At 44.2% G+C, this 18,446-nt stretch overlaps 7 protein-coding genes across 10 annotated transcripts; 4 read left to right on the plus strand and 3 right to left on the minus strand.

The window, feature by feature from the left end:
* Window positions 1–452: 452 nt before the first annotated feature.
* Window positions 453–5,739, minus strand: Vps15 (vacuolar protein sorting 15). Of its 2 annotated transcripts, XM_017178633.3 has the most exons (9): window positions 5,566–5,736; window positions 5,306–5,492; window positions 4,671–5,131; window positions 4,032–4,611; window positions 2,959–3,969; window positions 2,678–2,891; window positions 1,491–2,124; window positions 823–1,437; window positions 453–759 (listed from the first exon to the last, which is right to left on the minus strand). In XM_017178633.3, the coding sequence occupies exons 1-9, from the start codon at window positions 5,661–5,663 to the stop codon at window positions 528–530; spliced, it is 4,032 nt and encodes a 1,343-aa protein (XP_017034122.1). In that variant the 5' UTR covers window positions 5,664–5,736; the 3' UTR covers window positions 453–527. The 2 variants fall into 2 exon arrangements, with proteins under 2 accessions (XP_017034122.1, XP_017034131.1); XM_017178642.3 differs by lacking the exons at window positions 453–759; window positions 823–1,437; window positions 1,491–2,124 and adding an exon at window positions 2,370–2,566 and having other exon boundaries at window positions 5,566–5,739.
* A 1,345-nt stretch (window positions 5,740–7,084) lies between these two features.
* Window positions 7,085–11,289, plus strand: LOC108083224 (uncharacterized). Of its 2 annotated transcripts, XM_070286860.1 has the most exons (6): window positions 7,085–7,164; window positions 7,366–8,278; window positions 8,688–8,836; window positions 9,818–10,097; window positions 10,457–10,777; window positions 11,068–11,289. In XM_070286860.1, the coding sequence occupies exons 2-6, from the start codon at window positions 7,505–7,507 to the stop codon at window positions 11,146–11,148; spliced, it is 1,605 nt and encodes a 534-aa protein (XP_070142961.1). In that variant the 5' UTR covers window positions 7,085–7,164; window positions 7,366–7,504; the 3' UTR covers window positions 11,149–11,289. The 2 variants fall into 2 exon arrangements, with proteins under 2 accessions (XP_070142961.1, XP_017034428.1); XM_017178939.3 differs by lacking the exon at window positions 7,085–7,164 and having other exon boundaries at window positions 7,199–8,278.
* A 567-nt stretch (window positions 11,290–11,856) lies between these two features.
* On the plus strand, window positions 11,857–13,567 carry St2 (Sulfotransferase 2). Its single transcript, XM_017178725.2, has 2 exons — window positions 11,857–12,241; window positions 12,893–13,567. Exons 1-2 carry the CDS (start codon window positions 11,907–11,909, stop codon window positions 13,506–13,508), a joined length of 951 nt encoding a protein of 316 aa, XP_017034214.1. The 5' UTR covers window positions 11,857–11,906; the 3' UTR covers window positions 13,509–13,567.
* Window positions 13,568–13,643: 76 nt separating this feature from the next.
* Window positions 13,644–15,413, plus strand: LOC108083070 (uncharacterized). Its single transcript, XM_017178712.3, has 6 exons — window positions 13,644–13,919; window positions 13,981–14,217; window positions 14,277–14,417; window positions 14,472–14,627; window positions 14,694–15,149; window positions 15,278–15,413. The coding sequence occupies exons 1-6, from the start codon at window positions 13,707–13,709 to the stop codon at window positions 15,392–15,394; spliced, it is 1,320 nt and encodes a 439-aa protein (XP_017034201.1). The 5' UTR covers window positions 13,644–13,706; the 3' UTR covers window positions 15,395–15,413.
* LOC108083119 (mitochondrial dicarboxylate carrier) lies at window positions 15,406–16,386 on the minus strand. Its single transcript, XM_041774480.1, has 2 exons — window positions 15,938–16,386; window positions 15,406–15,844 (listed from the first exon to the last, which is right to left on the minus strand). The coding sequence occupies exons 1-2, from the start codon at window positions 16,384–16,386 to the stop codon at window positions 15,406–15,408; spliced, it is 888 nt and encodes a 295-aa protein (XP_041630414.1).
* On the minus strand, window positions 16,386–17,137 carry Ibf2 (Insulator binding factor 2). Its single transcript, XM_017178780.2, has 2 exons — window positions 16,950–17,137; window positions 16,386–16,885 (listed from the first exon to the last, which is right to left on the minus strand). The coding sequence occupies exons 1-2, from the start codon at window positions 17,126–17,128 to the stop codon at window positions 16,450–16,452; spliced, it is 615 nt and encodes a 204-aa protein (XP_017034269.1). The 5' UTR covers window positions 17,129–17,137; the 3' UTR covers window positions 16,386–16,449.
* A 53-nt stretch (window positions 17,138–17,190) lies between these two features.
* Ibf1 (Insulator binding factor 1) lies at window positions 17,191–18,415 on the plus strand. 2 transcript variants are annotated; one of them, XM_017178737.3, is made up of 6 exons: window positions 17,191–17,319; window positions 17,373–17,480; window positions 17,556–17,637; window positions 17,716–17,787; window positions 17,845–18,033; window positions 18,083–18,415. In XM_017178737.3, the coding sequence occupies exons 1-6, from the start codon at window positions 17,288–17,290 to the stop codon at window positions 18,320–18,322; spliced, it is 723 nt and encodes a 240-aa protein (XP_017034226.1). In that variant the 5' UTR covers window positions 17,191–17,287; the 3' UTR covers window positions 18,323–18,415. The 2 variants fall into 2 exon arrangements, with proteins under 2 accessions (XP_017034226.1, XP_017034234.1); XM_017178745.3 differs by having other exon boundaries at window positions 18,098–18,415.
* The last annotated feature ends 31 nt before the right edge of the window (window positions 18,416–18,446 follow it).

Below are 18,446 nucleotides of genomic sequence, written 5' to 3' on the forward strand. Positions count from 1 at the left end.
CGTGCTAATAATTCTGCCAGATATACCAAATCTGCCAGATATACCACACTACCAGATACACTTAAAAAATAAACTTGAGGCTATTTTTTAAATTATTATTATTATTTTTAATTTGAGTTCAAATAAAAATCTTTTTTTTTTTTTTTTTGATTAATATATATTATAATATTAAATATTATATATATGAATTTTGTTTATTTTATTTATTTTTTACTAAAGTTTGACGGTTATCTTTGAATATAATAGAAAAATTCATTAATTGAATTGATGTTTATATTTGAAAAATAAAAATTATCATTATTTACGTTTCCTGGTTCAATATCCACTCAAAATAATTTTAAAAACTTTTGGGGCTCACTTTTTTTTAATATTCACGAATTCTTTCTCAAAGTTTTAAAAAATTACCGATAAGTAAAAGTTCTACGTGAAAAGTGGTAAAATGAGTGGACATGCTAGTTACACATATTGCAGTTTATTTAGGCTAATCACAGTTGAATAATTAAATACTATAAGTAATAGCGGGTCGCTCACTTCCACAGCTTGATGACACCGTCGCGCGATGCCGATGCTATGTAGATCTGTCCCTTGTCCTTGCACATCAGCAAATCCGTGATGGCATCGTGGTGGCTGGCCGTGGGCATGTCCGGTCCTGAGCGTGGGTTCTCCTCCGTGGAGGCTCTTAGTTGCTGTGAATCGGCTGTGTTGCTCATGGAAATGATTTGCTCCTCAATCACCTGGCTGCCATCAATCAAGCGGGCGCTTAAAAGTACAAATATTTCATAAATTTACAAATATTACTCCAAAAAATGCCTAGTTTTTTACCTGTAATTAAAGGCCACATCCGCCAGGTTATCATTAGCCGCTGGCACTTTTAGCGAAGAGTTCTTTGGATTGGCTATGTCCCAGTACCGGATACGCTGGTCCGAGCTTCCGGTTAGAATGAAGGGTGAACCATCCACGACGCCACTTAGGATGCCACACGTGGTGGCCGGATCACTGGGACTGGCGCTGGACAGAGCGGCTGCCGGACTAGCCCACAAAACTGTCTGCCGCTGACCCGTCTCAATATTCCACACGGACACCTCGTTGTTGGATTGCGAGGCCGAAATGAGATACGATGGCTCTGTGGGATGGCAGGCCACCTTGCGGATCCACGAGTCGGCGGGATGTTTGATCTCGGCGATGGGCAATCGGAAACGCAGATCCCAGCAGATGTGCTTTCCCCCGCTTGTGCCAGTGGCTAGCCACGAGCCCGTGGGATCCGCACAGATGGTGGTGATAACTCCGTGCCGCAGCTCGTTCTGCAGCCGCCAGGCACTGTGCTGCATGCGTGTGTCCCAGGCCACGATTCCGCCGTACAACGTGGCATAAACAATGACGCTTTGCGTGGCCTGATCGTAGGCATGCATATCCACCACAGGTCCGTCATTGTGATCGCTACGAGGAGAGGAGCATTAAAGAATTGTATGGAGGACTGCCTTCAAGCTTACTTCTGATCCAGCGCCTGCTGTAGCGTCATCTTGGCAGAGTTTCGATCGATCCTCATCATCAGCATGCTGCCATCCTTGCCGCCCACCGCCAGCGACTGACCGCTGTCGCAGGCAGCCAGGGCATAGATGGGCGTATTCGCTGAGTAAACCTGCCTCGACTTATTCACTCCCTGGTTCCCATTCAGCTTGCCGCAGTCCCACAAACGCACAGTTCCGTCAATGCTGCCGCTGGCAAAGAGCGAGCCATGAGGACGCAACGAGGCCAGCTTGATCACCGACTCTGAATGCTCGTGAAGATGGGCCACCAGAGTGCCATTCATTCGCCAACCGGGTGGATATGGTGTAACCAGCTTATCGTAGCTGCAGCGTTGTGAGATGGCCAGCACATTATAGCGACTCTTGATCTTCGCCGTCAGCGACTCTAGATCCTTGCGGCACTCGGATGAGCGCTCGAGCCAGCAATTACGCTCCGGCATTGTGTACTCGCCCAGCGAAGTAGCCGCACTCACATTGGCTGTGGGCACACCCAGGACTATTGCTCCGGAGGCAGGACTTCCAGCTAATCCGCCAGCGCCCAGGGGAGTGATGGCTGCATCTGATGCAGGCGATACCAGAGCGGGTCCTTCGCTGGATCCTGCAAGGAATTGGTAATCAGAAAATAATAAAATTAGGTAATTCAAATAACGTATTTACTGGTTTCGAATTGGGAGCTTTGCAGGTTTTTTTTTACTCTAAATAAAAGTCTTTTGAATTCTTTGTTAAAAAAAAAATAAAAGAAAATTCTTTAAATGGCTTCACACATAATTTATTTAAAAATAGTAAGCTTTTTATAAGTTTAATTAACGTTTTCTTAATCAAGTTAATCACATAATATATTGAATTTCTACTAATTTCTAAGCCTCGCTGATTCCTTATAATTTAAGAAATCAAAAAGAAAATATTAACAGATAAACAAACAAACAAGTAAAACAAAAAAACCCAGAGTTAAATATGCCTAAGTTCAATTCAAACAATCGGAACAGGAAATGGCATTATTCTTCAACGTATAAACGACCAAACACCAGAACTAAAAAAATCTAAGAAAATGTTATAAATAAATAAATTACTGAAGAACGTTTGGGGTTAAATAAACTTTGATATAAAATCAAAGTAAATGGATAGCTGAGGTATAACAATACAAGACTTACGATTTTCTATTGGCATCTTGGTGACCTTGTCCGCCAGCGGATATTCATGGCAAGCGACTTGCTTGCGACTGACCACGATGCGGCCATTGCCAGAAGCCGTATCATCCAGATCCTGCAGAGCCTTGTGCTTTAGGGAGATCATGAAAGGATTCATGGCAAGCAGTTGCATCTCAATGAGGTCCGTCAAGCCCTCGGAGGAGAGGCGTCTAAACAACTGCAAATGTAAAGAAAAACATAAAATTATAAAAGTGATTTATAAGTGTCTTCCCAACTCCACTCACATTCCTGAGGGTTTGTCCCATTTCCTCGTATTGCGGCAGGGCTCCCTGCCTAGTCTGACTGCGAACCCTTGCCCGATCTTCCAGCGCTCCAAAGAAGTGGTGGATGTCCTGAAAACGCAGCACACTGTCAAAGATCTGCCTTGGCACTGGCGGCTGTACGCAATCCAGCAGGATATGTGGCTTTTCCACCTGAATGAGAGGAACCTTGAGAAAAGCGCCAATTGCCGGCATTATCTTGCACTGGACATCGATGGCGCTGAGATTGCGGGCGGTGGTGGCGATCATGCCGCAGATTTCGTGGCGAACCCACAGATTCGGGTGGCACAAGTAGCAGGCCGTCTCCTGGACGATCTCCGTTACCGCTGGCTTCTTGATGTGACCCAATTCGATGAGAATGGTCACCGCCCGAATGGCCTTGGCTATGACGAACTCCTCGCGATCTGTGAATCCCTGCTGCAGTAGCGGCACCAATATATCCGATGCCTGCCAGCCCACATAGCCAGCAACGCCAGCAATGTTGTCATAGAAGGCTCCCCTCAAGTTCTTATCCTCGTCGTTCAGGAAGGTCATGATGTGCGAGAGGATCACATCGTTGGCCTTTTCCTTACCAAAGAAAGCGCACAGATCGCAAATGCCCGACTCCATCAGGGTTTGCTTGACCACCGGCTGGGAATCGGTCAGCAGGCTGAGCACCGCCTGTCTCACGATGTCATGGAGAGCATTCAGTTCCGCCTCGTAGCGTGGCGTTGGCATCTCGTTCGGAGCATTCCGCTGTGTCTCCTCCAGGAAGTAGACAGCGCTCTTGGCCAGCGCCGCTATATTCCGGGCAAAGGCTACTCTAACAATTACCGCACTCGCCTCGCTGGCCAGATCCGTGATGGAGGGCAGAATGTATTCGGGAAAAACGTTGGCATCGCTGCGCGGAATGTCCTTCACCATGCCCAGGCAAGCGGTCAGAGTCTCAATGGCCTGAACCTGCACCTTGGCAGGCGATTTCTGAGCCAAATGCAGCTAGTAAAGCAAGATGCGTTAAATTTTTTCTATTCCCAATATTAATAATAAAAACCACTCACTATATAGGGCAATATCCGATCCAATATAGTCTCCGAGGTGGTATATTTCGACAGCTTCTGCAGGAGCTCCAAGGCAGCTATCTTGGTATTGGACTGCTTGAGACCGCGTATGCAGGAGGTGACCACTGTGATTATCAGGATGAGGCCATCGTGCTCTGGTGGCAGTCGTGAGGCACACATTGTGGGATCCTTCTTCTCCGTTTCAGCATCCTCTTCCGGTGTGACATCCTCCACCTGTGTTAGTACTTTGATGCAATGTCCAATATCCTTGTGCAGGCACTGGATCTTATCATCCGGCGACATTATCGGCGTTGAGGAAAACATTTGCAAATAAGATTGCAAAAAGGAGTAAAAGTATTCGGGAAACAGCTCGCCACGCTCCTGATCCAAGTAATCCTCGGCACTCTTTCGGTTTATCGAGTGAATGTCGATCATGGAGGCCAGCAGATTGCGCAAACGCTCGTTTTCAATACCCGCCAAGTGCTTCTCTACCAAGTCCCGTTCACCGCGCCGATAGGCCAGCAGCTGTGAGAGCTCAAAGGGCGCTGTTCCCTCTGTCCAGAGTTCTAGCAAAGCGCAACTATAACAAGAAATTTATAAATTAATTAATTGTTAAGACAATCTTTTGTTCAGACTCACCCTGCTGAAAATATATCCATGGCCGGCAGCAAAGTATTTCCCGCATAACTGGGGGCCAGACGAATGATGGAATCCGTGTGAATCACCGACATGTTGCCATTGCTGCCATCGTCATCCGAGGCCAAAGTCTTAACGAATCGCTCAGGGGCTATATAGCAGGTCCTCCTTCGACTCGTATCAAAGAAATACGTATAGTCGGCGGGATTATCTTCCGGCAAATATGTGGGCTTGAACGAGGCAAAGTCCGAGAGCAAAATCCAATTCCAGGATGTAATCAGTATGTTCTCCAGCTTGATGTCTCCATGGCATATCTTCTGCTTGTGGCACTGATTCAGGGCGCACAGGATCTGGAAGGTGATCCATTTCTTCTCCAGAACGGTGAGAAAGGGTCGGGTGGAGACGCGGTCATACAAACTGTGCTTCACATACTCTCGCATAATGTAGGCAGCCTTGTCGATGAGCTGGAGAGGAATTAAGGTGAATTTAATACGGATTTTAAATATATAAAAAATATATGAAAATTTCCTTATCGGTAAACACCCATAATTACTTGAATATGATTCATAGAGTTGATAAACTCTAACCCAAATTCATATATCCTCAAAATCGTAGTTAAACTTAAACTAATCTCAAACCTCAACACGTTGAAAGGGCAGACAGTTCACAGCATTGGCCAAAGAGAGAGTCTTCTTAATGCCCTCCAGTCGCTCCTTGTGATCCTCCAGCGGCAGAGTGGGATCATGCTTCACAAACACCTTGACCACAATCTGGCCCTCGTCAGTTTTCGCCTTGGCCACCTTGAAAAAGCGGGTGCTTCCCATGCTGCGGAAAATACGTCGTGGGTGTCGTCAGTGGTCATCATTTTCACCTGCGCCTCCTTCTTTCTTTCACTCACTTGGAACTGAAGGTGATTTCGGAGCCAAACTGGCCGGAAAAGTAGTGCTCCACCGCATAGATCTGAGAGGGGGCAATGCCCACCAGTTGATTCCCCATTTTGCACTCTTTTGTGTCCGCAATTAGTTAATGGATTTTTCGTCAACAATAACACAAAAAATGTACGTAAATAAAATAGGTTATCGAGTGGATGTTATCGATTTCAATCAAGTCAGCTGTTACGAAAAGAGTTGCCAGACAGTTTTATGGATCGATTTATTCGTTAAATTTGTAAAATATCTAAATATATCTTTATTTCTAAAAAATCTACGTAATTAAATTAATTAAATTAAACATTCTTAGAAAATCTAAAGTTTACAATTAGTTAGGTGTAAAATTTTTGTTTAAGAAGTTATATTTATTATAAAAATTCGTATTTAAATTTACAAGTTAAAATGAGTTAACTTACTTTTATTATTATTTTTGAATAAATTCTAAAGTAGTGTAATGTAAAGGAAAGTGAATGTTGATGATAAAATAATTATGAAAATGTATTTAAATTAACATATGTAAATTACAACAACAAATTATACTCAAATATAGTTTATTCAAATGTGATATTTATAGGGAAAGGTCACCTATTTCTAGAGTCGTGAAGAACGAAAAGAAATTAAAAAACTAAGAAGAGAGCTTAGCATGTCGGATCCATTAAACTGATTATAAATTTATGTAACGGGCACAGTGCAATCCATTTTTTTTAGTCAAATAAAATCAAAATGGGCCATGACGACAGTAGAACCGAACCCATAAGAAATGTCCAGGTGACAAATGTGCTAGGTATTCAATTGATTTGCCTTAAGAACTGTGTAATAATCACGAAGCTAAGATACTCTTAAATAATATTCACCATTATATGTATATGAATCTAAGAACCCATTGAAAGAGTTTATTTAATAAAATATTTTTTGTTAAATTTTTAAGATTTGTTTCCAAATTTTGTTTATTAAGCTCAAGCCCCTTAAAATTCCTGGCATACCCATTGAAAGAACTCCAAAAACTCAGGTTTGATAGTCGTATTTACATAAAAAGCCCAAGCAGGCGGCATTAAAGAAAACACTGGCTTGGCTCCGAGTCCGAGTCTGACTTCCAATGTCCAACCCAACCACCATTCCGAGAAGAGAACTTTCAAAGCGGACGGGACGACGATCGTGTGTAAAAAGAAAGTAGGTGGGTAGGTAGTAGGTAACATAAACAAAGTGTGAGCGGTAGAACAGGGAGCACTGAAAGAAATTCCTAAATAAAAAAATTATTAGATCTAAAATCAAGTTTAAAATCATTTCGAACTTTTAAACATTATTTTCCTACGCTTTTATCCACAGTAAAATATAGATACTAAATCTTAAGTAAATATATTTTTAAAATGTCAAAAGGTTACACAAAATATTGATCTAAGAAATTAAAAACGCAAGTTTTTTTTTCTGTGGAAAGCAAATCAAAGCGTTTTCTTCTCTCTTTTTGTCTCATTTATATATTTTTGTGGAGGCAAAGACGGCAAAACCTGACGTGTACAAAGCGCAGGCGTAAAGAATTCCGCGAGAGCAGCGTATCGGTGGAAACACAGGTGAGAGCAGGAAGAAATGGGGAGAGAGAGCAGAGCTCCAACATGTTCGAAGGCCACGAAGAATCCGTGGCTTAAGAAGTGTTACAAACTGGCGCAGCGCCTCAGAAGAAAGAAAGTTTTCGGCTGTGCTGGCTGGCTTCTATTCGCTCCTCCAGCGCTGATCTTGGTATAACCACCACTATCACCACTGCACCATCACAGCTCCAGCAGTTCAAGCGATTCTCCATCCGTGTGCTCAGTGGAGCGTCTTCCGCGTTTTGTGGCTGCGTCGCTTAATTGGCCCAAAAGTATCTCAAGTGTGTGATTGTGAAAGTTCCTGAACAGAAAAAGAATCAGAAGAATGTACGTGAGACGAGCTCTGCTCTTGGCCTGCCTGCTGTGCCTCCAGCCGCTGGGTCCCTCGCTGGCAAGCGAGGATGAGTCCAATCCGCTGCTGGACATGGCCTCCATGTTCTTCCAGGAGGCGCTGTCCAATCAGAACGGTGGCAATAACGCAGCTGGCGGTGGCGGCGGAGCTGGAGCTGGCTTAGCGGGCATGGCTTCGCTGCTGGGCACCTTTATGCAGGCCAGTGGAAAGTCCGGAGGTGGCGGCGGCGGCGGTGCCATGCAGATCCTTTCGGGCCTGGGCAGCCTTTTGGCCAACAATGCCCGTGGAAATGGCGGCCAGGGCGGTGGATTTGATCCGTCGATCATTGGCAATGTCCTGGAGATGTTCACCCAGGGAGACGATGAGGAATCCACCCCAAACCAAAAGCGTAGCAATGGCGGCAGCGGCGGTTCCGAGTCTGGAATTGGTCTCGACACCATACTCCAAGTGGCTTCAGCTTTCATGAACACCCAGGGCAGCGATAAGGCATCGCATCACCACCAGAAGCGTTCCGCTAGCGAGGAGCCTGAAAGCGACAATGGACTAATGAATCTATTGCCTTTGGTGATGCAGGCGGTCAGCTCCTTTGCCGGTCCCGAGGGTCAGAGCACCCAAGAGAAGCACAAGAGCCATGCCTGGGTACTGCCACCGTTCCTCGAGCACATCCATGTGCTGTGGGATCACTTCTCCAACTCGGAACTGGCCGATGCTCTCTACGAGAAATCCGGAGTCAACAAGATCATGAAGGTGGATTACTAAGATAAGACGGGAATTGATGATAGAGATAAAAAGATTTAGTTGAGAACCAGAGAAATATATAAAAATAATGTAGAATCAAGGGGTTACATTCGACTCGAATCTTGGTTTGCCGAAAATAAACATATTCAAAATATTTAAATTTAAAGTAAAATCTTGAAAAAAGATCATCTTAACATAACATAAATAAAAATTTTAAGAATATTCTTTAAACTGAGGTATAGCTAATCCTAAATAACAATAAAAAAAAGTTCAATAATTGTATTTAAGATTTCTCAACTAACTTTTAAAATACTAAGACCTAAAATAATCATATTTTACTTGTCCACTCTTTAATTTCTATCTTAATCCTATAGTTTTATTCAACGTATTAAATCTCTTTAATTATTCTTCTTTGCAGGGCTTCAAGGGCAACGATGGCAAGCTGGACTATGACAAGCTCTTCGAGTCGCTGAACAACCAATCCTTCCGCCGCCGCTGGATCAAGTCGGCCACACTCTACCTGGCCGACTGGGCCAGCTATCTGGCCAATCCCGATGTGTACCTCAGGTGAGTTCTCAGTTCTCAGCTCACTATTAAACGTGGCTCAATTCTGGAGTGACCAAAGTGCGTGTTAATTGTGGATCACGTTTTGTTCTGAAACGGTGTCCCAATGCAGTTAGCACCTGGCTGCGATTCTCGCTCCCAGTCCCCAGTCCCAGTCCAATTCTGATTCGGATTCGGATTCTGATTCCAAGCGGGTGCTACTCCTCTACTTGTGCTAACCATTTCCCGTTAGCGACACAACCCGTTTGCACATCGAGCATGTTCGATGCGGCTACCTTTTGACCCACTTTTTTTGAAGCTGGCGCTTTTAGAACGTGCCTGCTAATCCAACTGGTCAACAGTCCCAGTCCCAGTCCCAGTCCCAGTCCCAAGTCCCAAGTCCAGGCTCTGTTACAGTTACAGTTGATATGCAGAAGATATGCCGAAGTCAACGGCATCGTTAAAACAAACAAATAAACAAAGCGGGCCAGAAACCGGTCGCCAGTTTCAGGCAAGGGGAAATGGCTTAAAGCCAAGCAGGCCTTACACTTGGCTAAAAGCATTAAGTATTTCTTAACGTATTGATTTTAAAATGGAATATTTTAAATTGGCAGAAATTTATTTTAGAGAATTATAAAGGTATAGACTAAACAGCACCCCACAAAAATATCAAAAGTTCAGTGTTTACCCAACATTGTGCTCCAGTTAATGTGCTGTTTATGTCCTACTCTTTTTCTTGAGTGTACTATTCTGAATCAAAAAATTTTGCATGACTTCAAAGTGGGTCAGGTTTCTCAGACTTCTTACTCTTCTGCCATTTTATTTATTTTTATTTTTCTATTTCGTTGCCCCATCATTGTTAGACAGCAACAACAATGGCACAGACTAGCAGCAGCAGCAGCAGCAGCACAACTTCCACTTTCTAGCGAGACCCTTTCACTTGACTCGGTCGGTGCTGCGTCATTGAAACTCATCAATTGTTCGCTCTTTCTCCACACTCTCCAGGTACTTCCAGACGGCACAGATCATGTTTAACGGACTGCTGAAGTCTCAAGGTTACCCCAAGCAGACTCACTTCGATCCCTCGCGTCCGGGTGAGACCATCTCCAATCTGCTAGACCATGTGGCCAAGCATCATCTGAATGTGAAGATCGATTCCCGGCAGTACGTAAAGCCGGCGGTGGGTTATGCCAAGGAGCTACTGAAACTCGGCCAGGCACGCGGATTATTGCAGTTCAATGCCACCGAAATCAGCGACAAGCTAACGGATACGCTCAACCTGGAGGTAAGTAGATACTCCGATCGATCTGGGAACTGGGTTGCTAGACAATTAGCTAGAGCTCTTTATCAGCAAATCAGATACAGTTGCGGTTAGAATAATAGCACTGAAATAACACTTTGAAATGATTGAAAACCCACATATTTGATTCTAACCATATACCAAAGAGCAACTAGATTATGTAAACATCACTCTAAACCCTACATCTAGAAAACAATGCTATTATTCTAACCACTTCTGTTTCGTACTAAATACTAAACTGGACACAAATTAAATTAATTACGCCATTATCTATCTTCGCCTCCATTCCTTGGCTTAAACGCACTCGAATCGTATCTAACAAACGGATGCCGAATGCCAAACAGGTTATTGAACCGGTGCTAAAAGTCCACCGCGCCTACAGATACATCTCGAAGACGCCGCAATGCGACCGCTACGTGCTCTGCCAGCTGAATGCAGCGGCCCTCGATCTCCAGCAGAAGCAGCAGCAGCATGAACAGTACCAGCAGCACCAAAAGCAGCAGCAGCAGCAGCCACGGCAGACGACGGCGTCTGGTCTGATCGCCGGAGTCAGTCCGAAAATCGTCAAGATCGGCAGCATGGGTGCAGCGATCTTCATTAGCACGGAAACCGGTACGCCATTCTGGACGCTATTCGGTGTGATCAATGCGCCATACAATTGCGAGGTGAGTGCCACAAGCTATTGCTACTGTGCTACAGGGGGAATAGTTTTATTCCAATTCAATTAGAGCTGTTTTCACGATTCCTTTCTCTATATATCAATGTTAAACTTGCTATAAATTTACATTATTTATATCCCTTTTTTAACTTTTATAAAAGTACATTTCCTTAAAATTTCAAATAGAAAATCCAACTTACTTGCCAGTTTACTAAATAATTTCTTTCTCTGCACTCTGTTTTTGTCGCCGCTTTCTAACTGCTATTTCTGCGAATCCGTCGTCCGCCAACATTACAGGCCAAATACCCCGTCGACTGCAATGGTTTCCATGAGGGCGAGGCCAAGGTGACCACGGAATATATCCACAACGAGTTGTAGTCGCACTCTCAGGTGCAGATCACGAGCCAGATGGAGACGAATAGGAGTCGAATATGCTCATTAAGACGATGATTTAGCTGTAATTGAGATAAAGATTTCGTGTGTATATAGTATTACGAATTGAAATATATTTAAATTTAAACCCTACATAAAATGGAAGTCATTTTTATGATGGATTTCAGATAAATCTGTACCAACTCATTTTCAGGTTTTAAAATTCCAAAACGAAAGTGCATGAAATAATCAAAAATAGTGAATGCTTCAGGGCTAAAACATCTTATCTTATCTTCTTCGGGAGGGTCATGAAAAACAAAGAAGCATCATTTATCTTTTTATAATGATTGTTATTATGCTACAGATTGCTCTTTGTGGTCAACGAACCGCAAGAGAAATGCTTTTCCGACTACAGTCAAACTTCCATAAGTGAAAACGTTGGTAAAAGGAAAACATAGAAAGTGAATTACTTCCAAATTTCTTTATTTATTGATTTAATATTTCCCTATGAAAAACTTGAAAAATTAATTTATTAGTAGAACGAATTCAAAATTGGTTCAAGAAAAATATATTATCGAAGTTTTACTTTAGTTACGTCGCTCGACGTTGCTTTTTTCAGTGAAACCAGTTAATGTGTTTGTGTGAAAACTCGCCAGGGGCATATTTTCACCATTTCCATTTCGGAGTGGGCTCCCAGCTTGCACTTGACTTCACAGTGCATTGTGGATTTTCGGGCACAGCGGACGCTTAGATTTTGATTTGCCATGCAGCTGATCTATCGCGAACTAGAGGCGGACATTGTCCGGCGTACGAATGCCGTCTTCCCCGCCCAGAATTGCTTTGTGGAGGTGCTACCCGACCAACTGATCATACCAAGGAAGTACATGGAGCTGGGTGAATCCATCCGTTCGCTTCCCGTCTTCGAGGACGATGTGTGGATGGTGTCCTATCCACGTACTGGCTCGACTTGGGCACAGGAGATGGTCTGGCTGCTGGGTCATAAGCTAGACTATGTGGCTGCCGAGCAGGACTTGCGTTTGCGCTCTCCACTGATCGAGCTATCTGCTTTGTTCAGTACTGATCACCATGAGACGGTGGCGTGAGTATTTTGACAATAAACATTTTGAAACAAAGCTTTAAAAATCGATCCTTTATAAATTGTATAAAATAAGTTTGTAATTATCATTTAACTTTATTAAATGTTTCGTTTCCAAGAACAACACAGAAAAAGAATAATAACAAGAGTAAAATAAAATGGATCGGTGAAATTATGACCCTTTCAGGGTATCCTAATTTCAGTCACAAGCTTGTAATGCAGTCAAGGAACCACTTCCGACCCTATTAATCATATATATTCTTGATCAGCATCAACTGGCGAGTTTTTCTAGCCATGCCAAAAAGAAAATAAAATTTTTAATTTTTTCAAAAATTTTACAAGGGGTTACATCGTTAAAATTCCAAAAAATCTTCAAAAATTGCAATATTCTGTAATTTTAAATTTAATATGCAGACTTATTAATCTAATAAAAACTAGCAAAGAAATGCTTTCAGAATTGAATTTGATGCTTTTTTGGCTTAATTATGCTATTTTTCAGTTTGATTTATTAAAAATATTTAAGAATACAGAAAGCTTTCTTCCTTGCTTGAGTAAATTTCTGATTAAGTAACACCACTAAAATTATTTTAAAACTTACCCCTAAAAGTCCTTTCCCAATCCGCTTAAATTAAACTTTCTCTCATTTTCCGACAGTCAAACGTTTGGAAATACCGTAGATTTGGTTCGCAATCTGCCACGCCCCCGTTTCGCCCGTTCGCATCTGTCATGGCAACTGCTACCCGAGGAATTCGAGACGGTGAAACCTCGAATTGTGTACACCGCTCGCAACCCCAAGGATCTGTGCGTGTCCTATTATCACTACTGCAAGTTGCTCCACGGCATTAATGGGGACTTTGAGCAGTTTGTGGATCTCTTCCTGGAGGGACACACTCCGATGGGCTCCTACTGGAAGCATGTGCTGCCATTTTGGAAGCGGAGCCAGGGGGAGAATGTGCTGTTCATCAAGTACGAGGACATGATCAAGGATCTGCCACGAGTGGTGCGTAGCTGCGCCCGGTTCCTGGGCGTCGAGAGTCTCCTGACTGCTTCCAGCCAGCAGCAGCTGTGCGAACATCTCACCTTTGACAAGATGAGGGCCAATAAGGCGGTGAATCTGGAGAAGCTGCTGCCGGAGTCATCGTCCAAGTTTATAAGAAATGGCAAAATTGGAGATTGGCGAAATCACATGGGAAATGAGATGTCCGAACGATTTGATGCCTGGACGGAGAAGCATGTCCGCGGGGCCGGTTTAACTTTTGATTACGAGTGAATTTTATTTGTTTTAAATGTTTGTATTTTAAATAAAACGTATTTTTGTTGTTTTTCGTTGGCGGCAAAACGATAACTAGGGATGTGCAAAATTTATAAATCGATACTGGTACTATTCGATTACGTATAGACTTATCGGCTATTGCGGCTGAATTGTTTACTTCTGTTTTTGTTTTAGTTTATATTTCCTAATTTTGCAATGTCTAGTGAAACCGCCGATGCCCTGGCTGCCCACATGTGCGAGCTGGTGCAGTTCTATATGCTGCCGGAGCTGAAGGAGGATCTGGACAGCGTTCCCTTGGCGGCATCACAATTCGAGAGCTATCATTCACTGCTGATCCAGGATCTGCCAAAGCTGTACGATTTGGTGCAGGAATTCCTGCAGAAGAGTGGCGGGGCGGGACACGAGGAGGTTGTAGTTTTGCTTTTACTCTTAAATTGATTTCTTAAAACACTCAATATTCCGTTTGTAGCTAAAAGTTAAGCTCCTCCTGCTGCTCTGTGAACTGACAGCAGCTCCCACGATTTACCAACTCAAGGATGGTCCTGAGAATCTTCTAAGGAACGCCAATGAGCTGGCCAACAAGCTATCTTCTAGCTGGTGGAAGTCCACGGATGCCCAAATGCTTAAATACTACGAGCAGAAGCTGCACAAAGACTCCTGGAAGAGACAGCTGGGAGCAGTCCATGGATTTGCCAGATATTTGGAGGTAGATCTTGTAGCTATCTGGATTATTGGTTTATTGTATTTACAATTACTTCTCTGCAGCTACGTTACACGGATAAGTCAAGAATGTCCACTCAAATGCTGGCTTTTGCCCTGTCGGTGGGTCTAAACGTCCGGGAATGCTATGATTCTGCCTACAAGCAACTTGGCGTCCAGATCTTCTCAGTTATGCTGAAATTTAGCGTGGGTTGGGATTCAGACCACTTGACAGCATTATCTTAAATCTTTGCCTTGCAGGATCCCAAGGATGTTCAGGAATTAAACGTGCACAGCGTTATCTATGATCATGCACTCAAGGATGCCTACAATATGGAGTCCGTTGAAGCTATAGGCGCAGTCTGGAACTGCATGTATTTGTGCCTCGATCACTTTGTCGACTTGGATGCATATACGGTGGGACGAAGCTCCATAATCTCCAAGTGTTAGAGTTAATGTGCCCTTGCCTCCGCCTCTTTTCAGTGGAATCAATGCGACGACATGATGGATCGTTTGATCCACAATGTGGGCATGAGTTCAAAGCCAAAAGTCTCCATTTGCTTGCTGCAGTTCATCACCCGGCTGGGCTACTACTTCACCATCAATCGCAGTGCTGTGGAAGCTGCACTCGCCACAGATCTAAGTAAGCCAGATAACTTGGCTGCCTGTCTGGACGAGTGCCTTTCCCTGAATGCCAGCACTAGCTATCGATGGGCCAAGGCCATCCTTCAGATGTTCGTTTTGGAATCTGAAAAACTGCTCCAGGGACCCGAGGTGTGTGTCGAGCTTATGGAGCAAATGCAAAGATGCTATTTGGTCTGCATTATGCCCATTCCTTTGGAGGCCTTGAGTCCGCACCTGCCCGAGTTCTATGGGAAATTTGTGGCCGTGCTTTTGGAGTGCATAATGGCTCACGAAAGGACGCCAGCTGTTGTAAAGGTAATTTACGTTTGATCTAATGCCTTTTCTCAAGCCTTAAAAATGTATTTAATTTATAAAATGGTTTTGAGTCCTCTGTTCTGATAATAGATAATTACATTTGCCGCATCGGTTCTTATCTCTTTTAGATCGTTCAGCGATTCACGAGTATTTTCTGCTTCCAGTTGGCTGAGAAGACGTTGCCCTCTCACTTGGCGGAGTTTCCGGAGGCTTTAAGTAAAATACAAATTAAAATTTCAGAATAAAAACACACTGTTCATATTACTTGTTGATTCAGCAGCAGACGAGTCGCTACGGAGATCACTACGGTGTTTGGAATTAGGCTTATAAGGCCGGGTTTCAGGCCAAAGAAGAAGCCCCTGTATCCATGTTTCTTTACGACTAGTCGGCACAATTTTTTATAGGTGAAATCACTGTAGCGACTGTGATTCAGAGCCATAACGGACAGTGTGTCTATCGGTGTCATAATGACGTTCACGATGCTGCCTGTCAACGCCATGCGGGCGAGATTTGGTACCCAGGAGTTATCTTTCTTGTAAAGCCGCGGTGCAAGGTCTTCCACCAAATTGCTCACCGGCTTATGCAGCCCAGTCATCACTGCGCTACTGACTGCATTCATCTCCCAGCCAATAAATAGGTGCTGTATGCCGCCCTTGCGAAACATGCACTTCAAGCCGGAAGTCAAGCGTCTATAGCTGAAAGATACAAAATGAGTGCAACCAGTGGGATAATAGAGACTCGAGTTGATGCAAAGGCTATAAAGTTCTATAAACTGAAACTTTCCTTACTTGCGCCTCTGGAATGAACCGCGCGTGAGGTCCGCCTGCCGGATGACCGATAGCTTGGCCAAGGGCGTGGCCACGATGCCGCCACATAGGCTGCACAGTGCCTTTAGGACTTCGGTGTTGTACGGTTGCAGCATTATAAAGTATGGATGCTGGCACAGAAGTTGGTGGAGATTTCTAAATAGATGGTACGAAATGATCGTTTGGACAGTGCAGCGTGTGACAGCTGCATCGATCCCATAGTAGAAGCCTGGCAGTCCGTGTCTAGACATTCTTTCGAGCATGTGTCGCATTGTCAGCCGACTATGCTTATGGGCGTTTGCCTCAATATTCACACGGATAAGATCTATAGGATGGGACAACACAATCGAAGCCATCTTCACGATGTATCCCTCGTAAACGGGCACCGCTGACAAGGTTTCCATCTCGTTTCCCCCATCGTAATTGGTCATTATCTAAGTGAATTTTTATATTTGTAAAAATTTTTAAATGTTTTCTAAAGTTTAATGCTAAGACTACTCGCACTCGGCACGCAGCTTGGCGATCTCCAGCTGGGTCTTCTTTGCCTCCAGCATGGTCACCGTTCGCCGCAGCTCGGCGATCTCGTTCATCTTGTTGAAGTAGATGGACTTGGTCTCCAGATACTCGGTCTCCGCCTTAATCAGGTCCTTCTGCAGTCGATTGCTCTCGGAGGGCAGCGGGGACACCAGCTGGTCCAGATCGATGCGCACCAGCTGGTCGTCCTCGTCGAGCAACTTCTCCATCAGGCTGGCCGTGGAGGTGAATTCGCCGCTTGCAGGAGCATCTGTAGGACCTGCCGGGGTCAGCGGGTCCGACTTCATACTTCGGAGCACCGTTGATTTTCGCACACTGCCTGCTGCTGGCTTGCCGGGAGTTGACGGAATACCTAGCTCTACCGAAAGATCCTCCCGGAACGAGGTGCACGATTTCCTGGCGTGGACAACCTTCGGTTACAAACTGTACTCGAAAAGAGCGGCAAAAAGTGGCCACATACCTGTGGATAATCAGCCTGTCGATGCTGGTGTTGGACTGGTATTTCTGGCAGTGGATGCATATCGCCCGGTACTTCTTCGGATCCCCGTCCTTGCCCTCCTTGTCGGCCGGCAAAAACCCGAGCCTCTTCCAAGTGGCTTCCTTGGTAAGTCCAGCGCGCTTGGGTCTTTTTAGTGACATTTTCCTCGTCAAAATTAACAACAAACAAAGATTCTACACCGATAGTTCGTGTTGCCAGCGTCGCTACACCGATATATCGATAGACACTCGATTCTACGCAAAATATACATACACAGCTGTACAGAATCTGAGCCGCTTGCAAACAGTACATGTCATAAAATGCCACGAAAAAAATCTGAGGACTTTTACAGGTAAAAAGTATTTGAATATAAAGTGAGTGCCCCTTTTACCGAATCTATTGCAGATTACACGGCTTTACGGCCAACTGTGAGCGAGGGAAGTACACGGCGACCTGCCACTTCTGCCACAAAGTGCTCCAGAACACCGCGCTGACCCGCCTGGCACTGCACAGGTAACGTCCTTGGTTCACCGATTGTAAACATTAGCATTATGCCCACATATATGTACATAAAAATGTATATTGCAGGCAAACTTGTGATGAACAGCGGCGCAAGGACTTGGCCACTGAGACTCTGGAAAGTTATATTGACAACCGGCACCAGATCAAGGTAAATAACGAGTTGTGACAGTGCACCGCGTATATTTGCATGTTTAAAACCAGTCTGAATATAAATTCCTTGTCTTAGATCCAGAAAATATCGGCTGAAGATGAAGACCAATTGGCCAGTGACAACGGAGGAAAAGAGATTATAGTTCAGGTAAATGCTACAAACTGAAAACTCAGAAAAATGAGATTTAACATTTGTCTTCTCCAGATACAACAAATTCTAGATGCTACCGATAATGGAAAAGCTAAAAAAGCCCGGAAATCTGTCCTCGTGAAAGAGGAAACTCGCCAAAGTGCTGAACCGGAGGAAGAGGAGCATATGGAAGAGCAGCATTTGGAAGAGCAGCATTTGGAATACGAGATCACCGAACCTGCTTTTATAGACGAGAGCAAAGAAGTAAGATATCTGTATAGCTCCCATTTGGAGTCGATTGCTTATGGATCAGGATTACATATTGCAGGAACCGCTGGAGGATTCAAACAATGGCTCTGCAATATTTTTGGAGCCTAGGCCCAGGAACAACCTGGCTGCCCTTAAGGCGGAGAAGATGCGAGCAGAGATCCGGCATTACCAGAGTAAGACCAAGTTCCTCAAGACGGAGACCGACAACCTGAAACTCGAGCGCACCCTGGCTCTGCTGAAGATTCAGAAGCTGAGGCTCGAAATCGACAGCCTGCGCGGCTAAGTTCTGTGTCTGCCTGCAGAAAGTGATTTGAGATTTGGACTTGGATACCCAGAGTGGTATCTATATAGCATTTAAATAAAAAGGATAATTTTACTATTCTTGTATTCTTTCTTAACTACACGAA

The sequence above is a fragment of the Drosophila kikkawai genome, chromosome 3R, assembly GCF_030179895.1.
Source record: "Drosophila kikkawai strain 14028-0561.14 chromosome 3R, DkikHiC1v2, whole genome shotgun sequence".
Classification (NCBI taxonomy): domain Eukaryota; kingdom Metazoa; phylum Arthropoda; class Insecta; order Diptera; family Drosophilidae; genus Drosophila; species Drosophila kikkawai.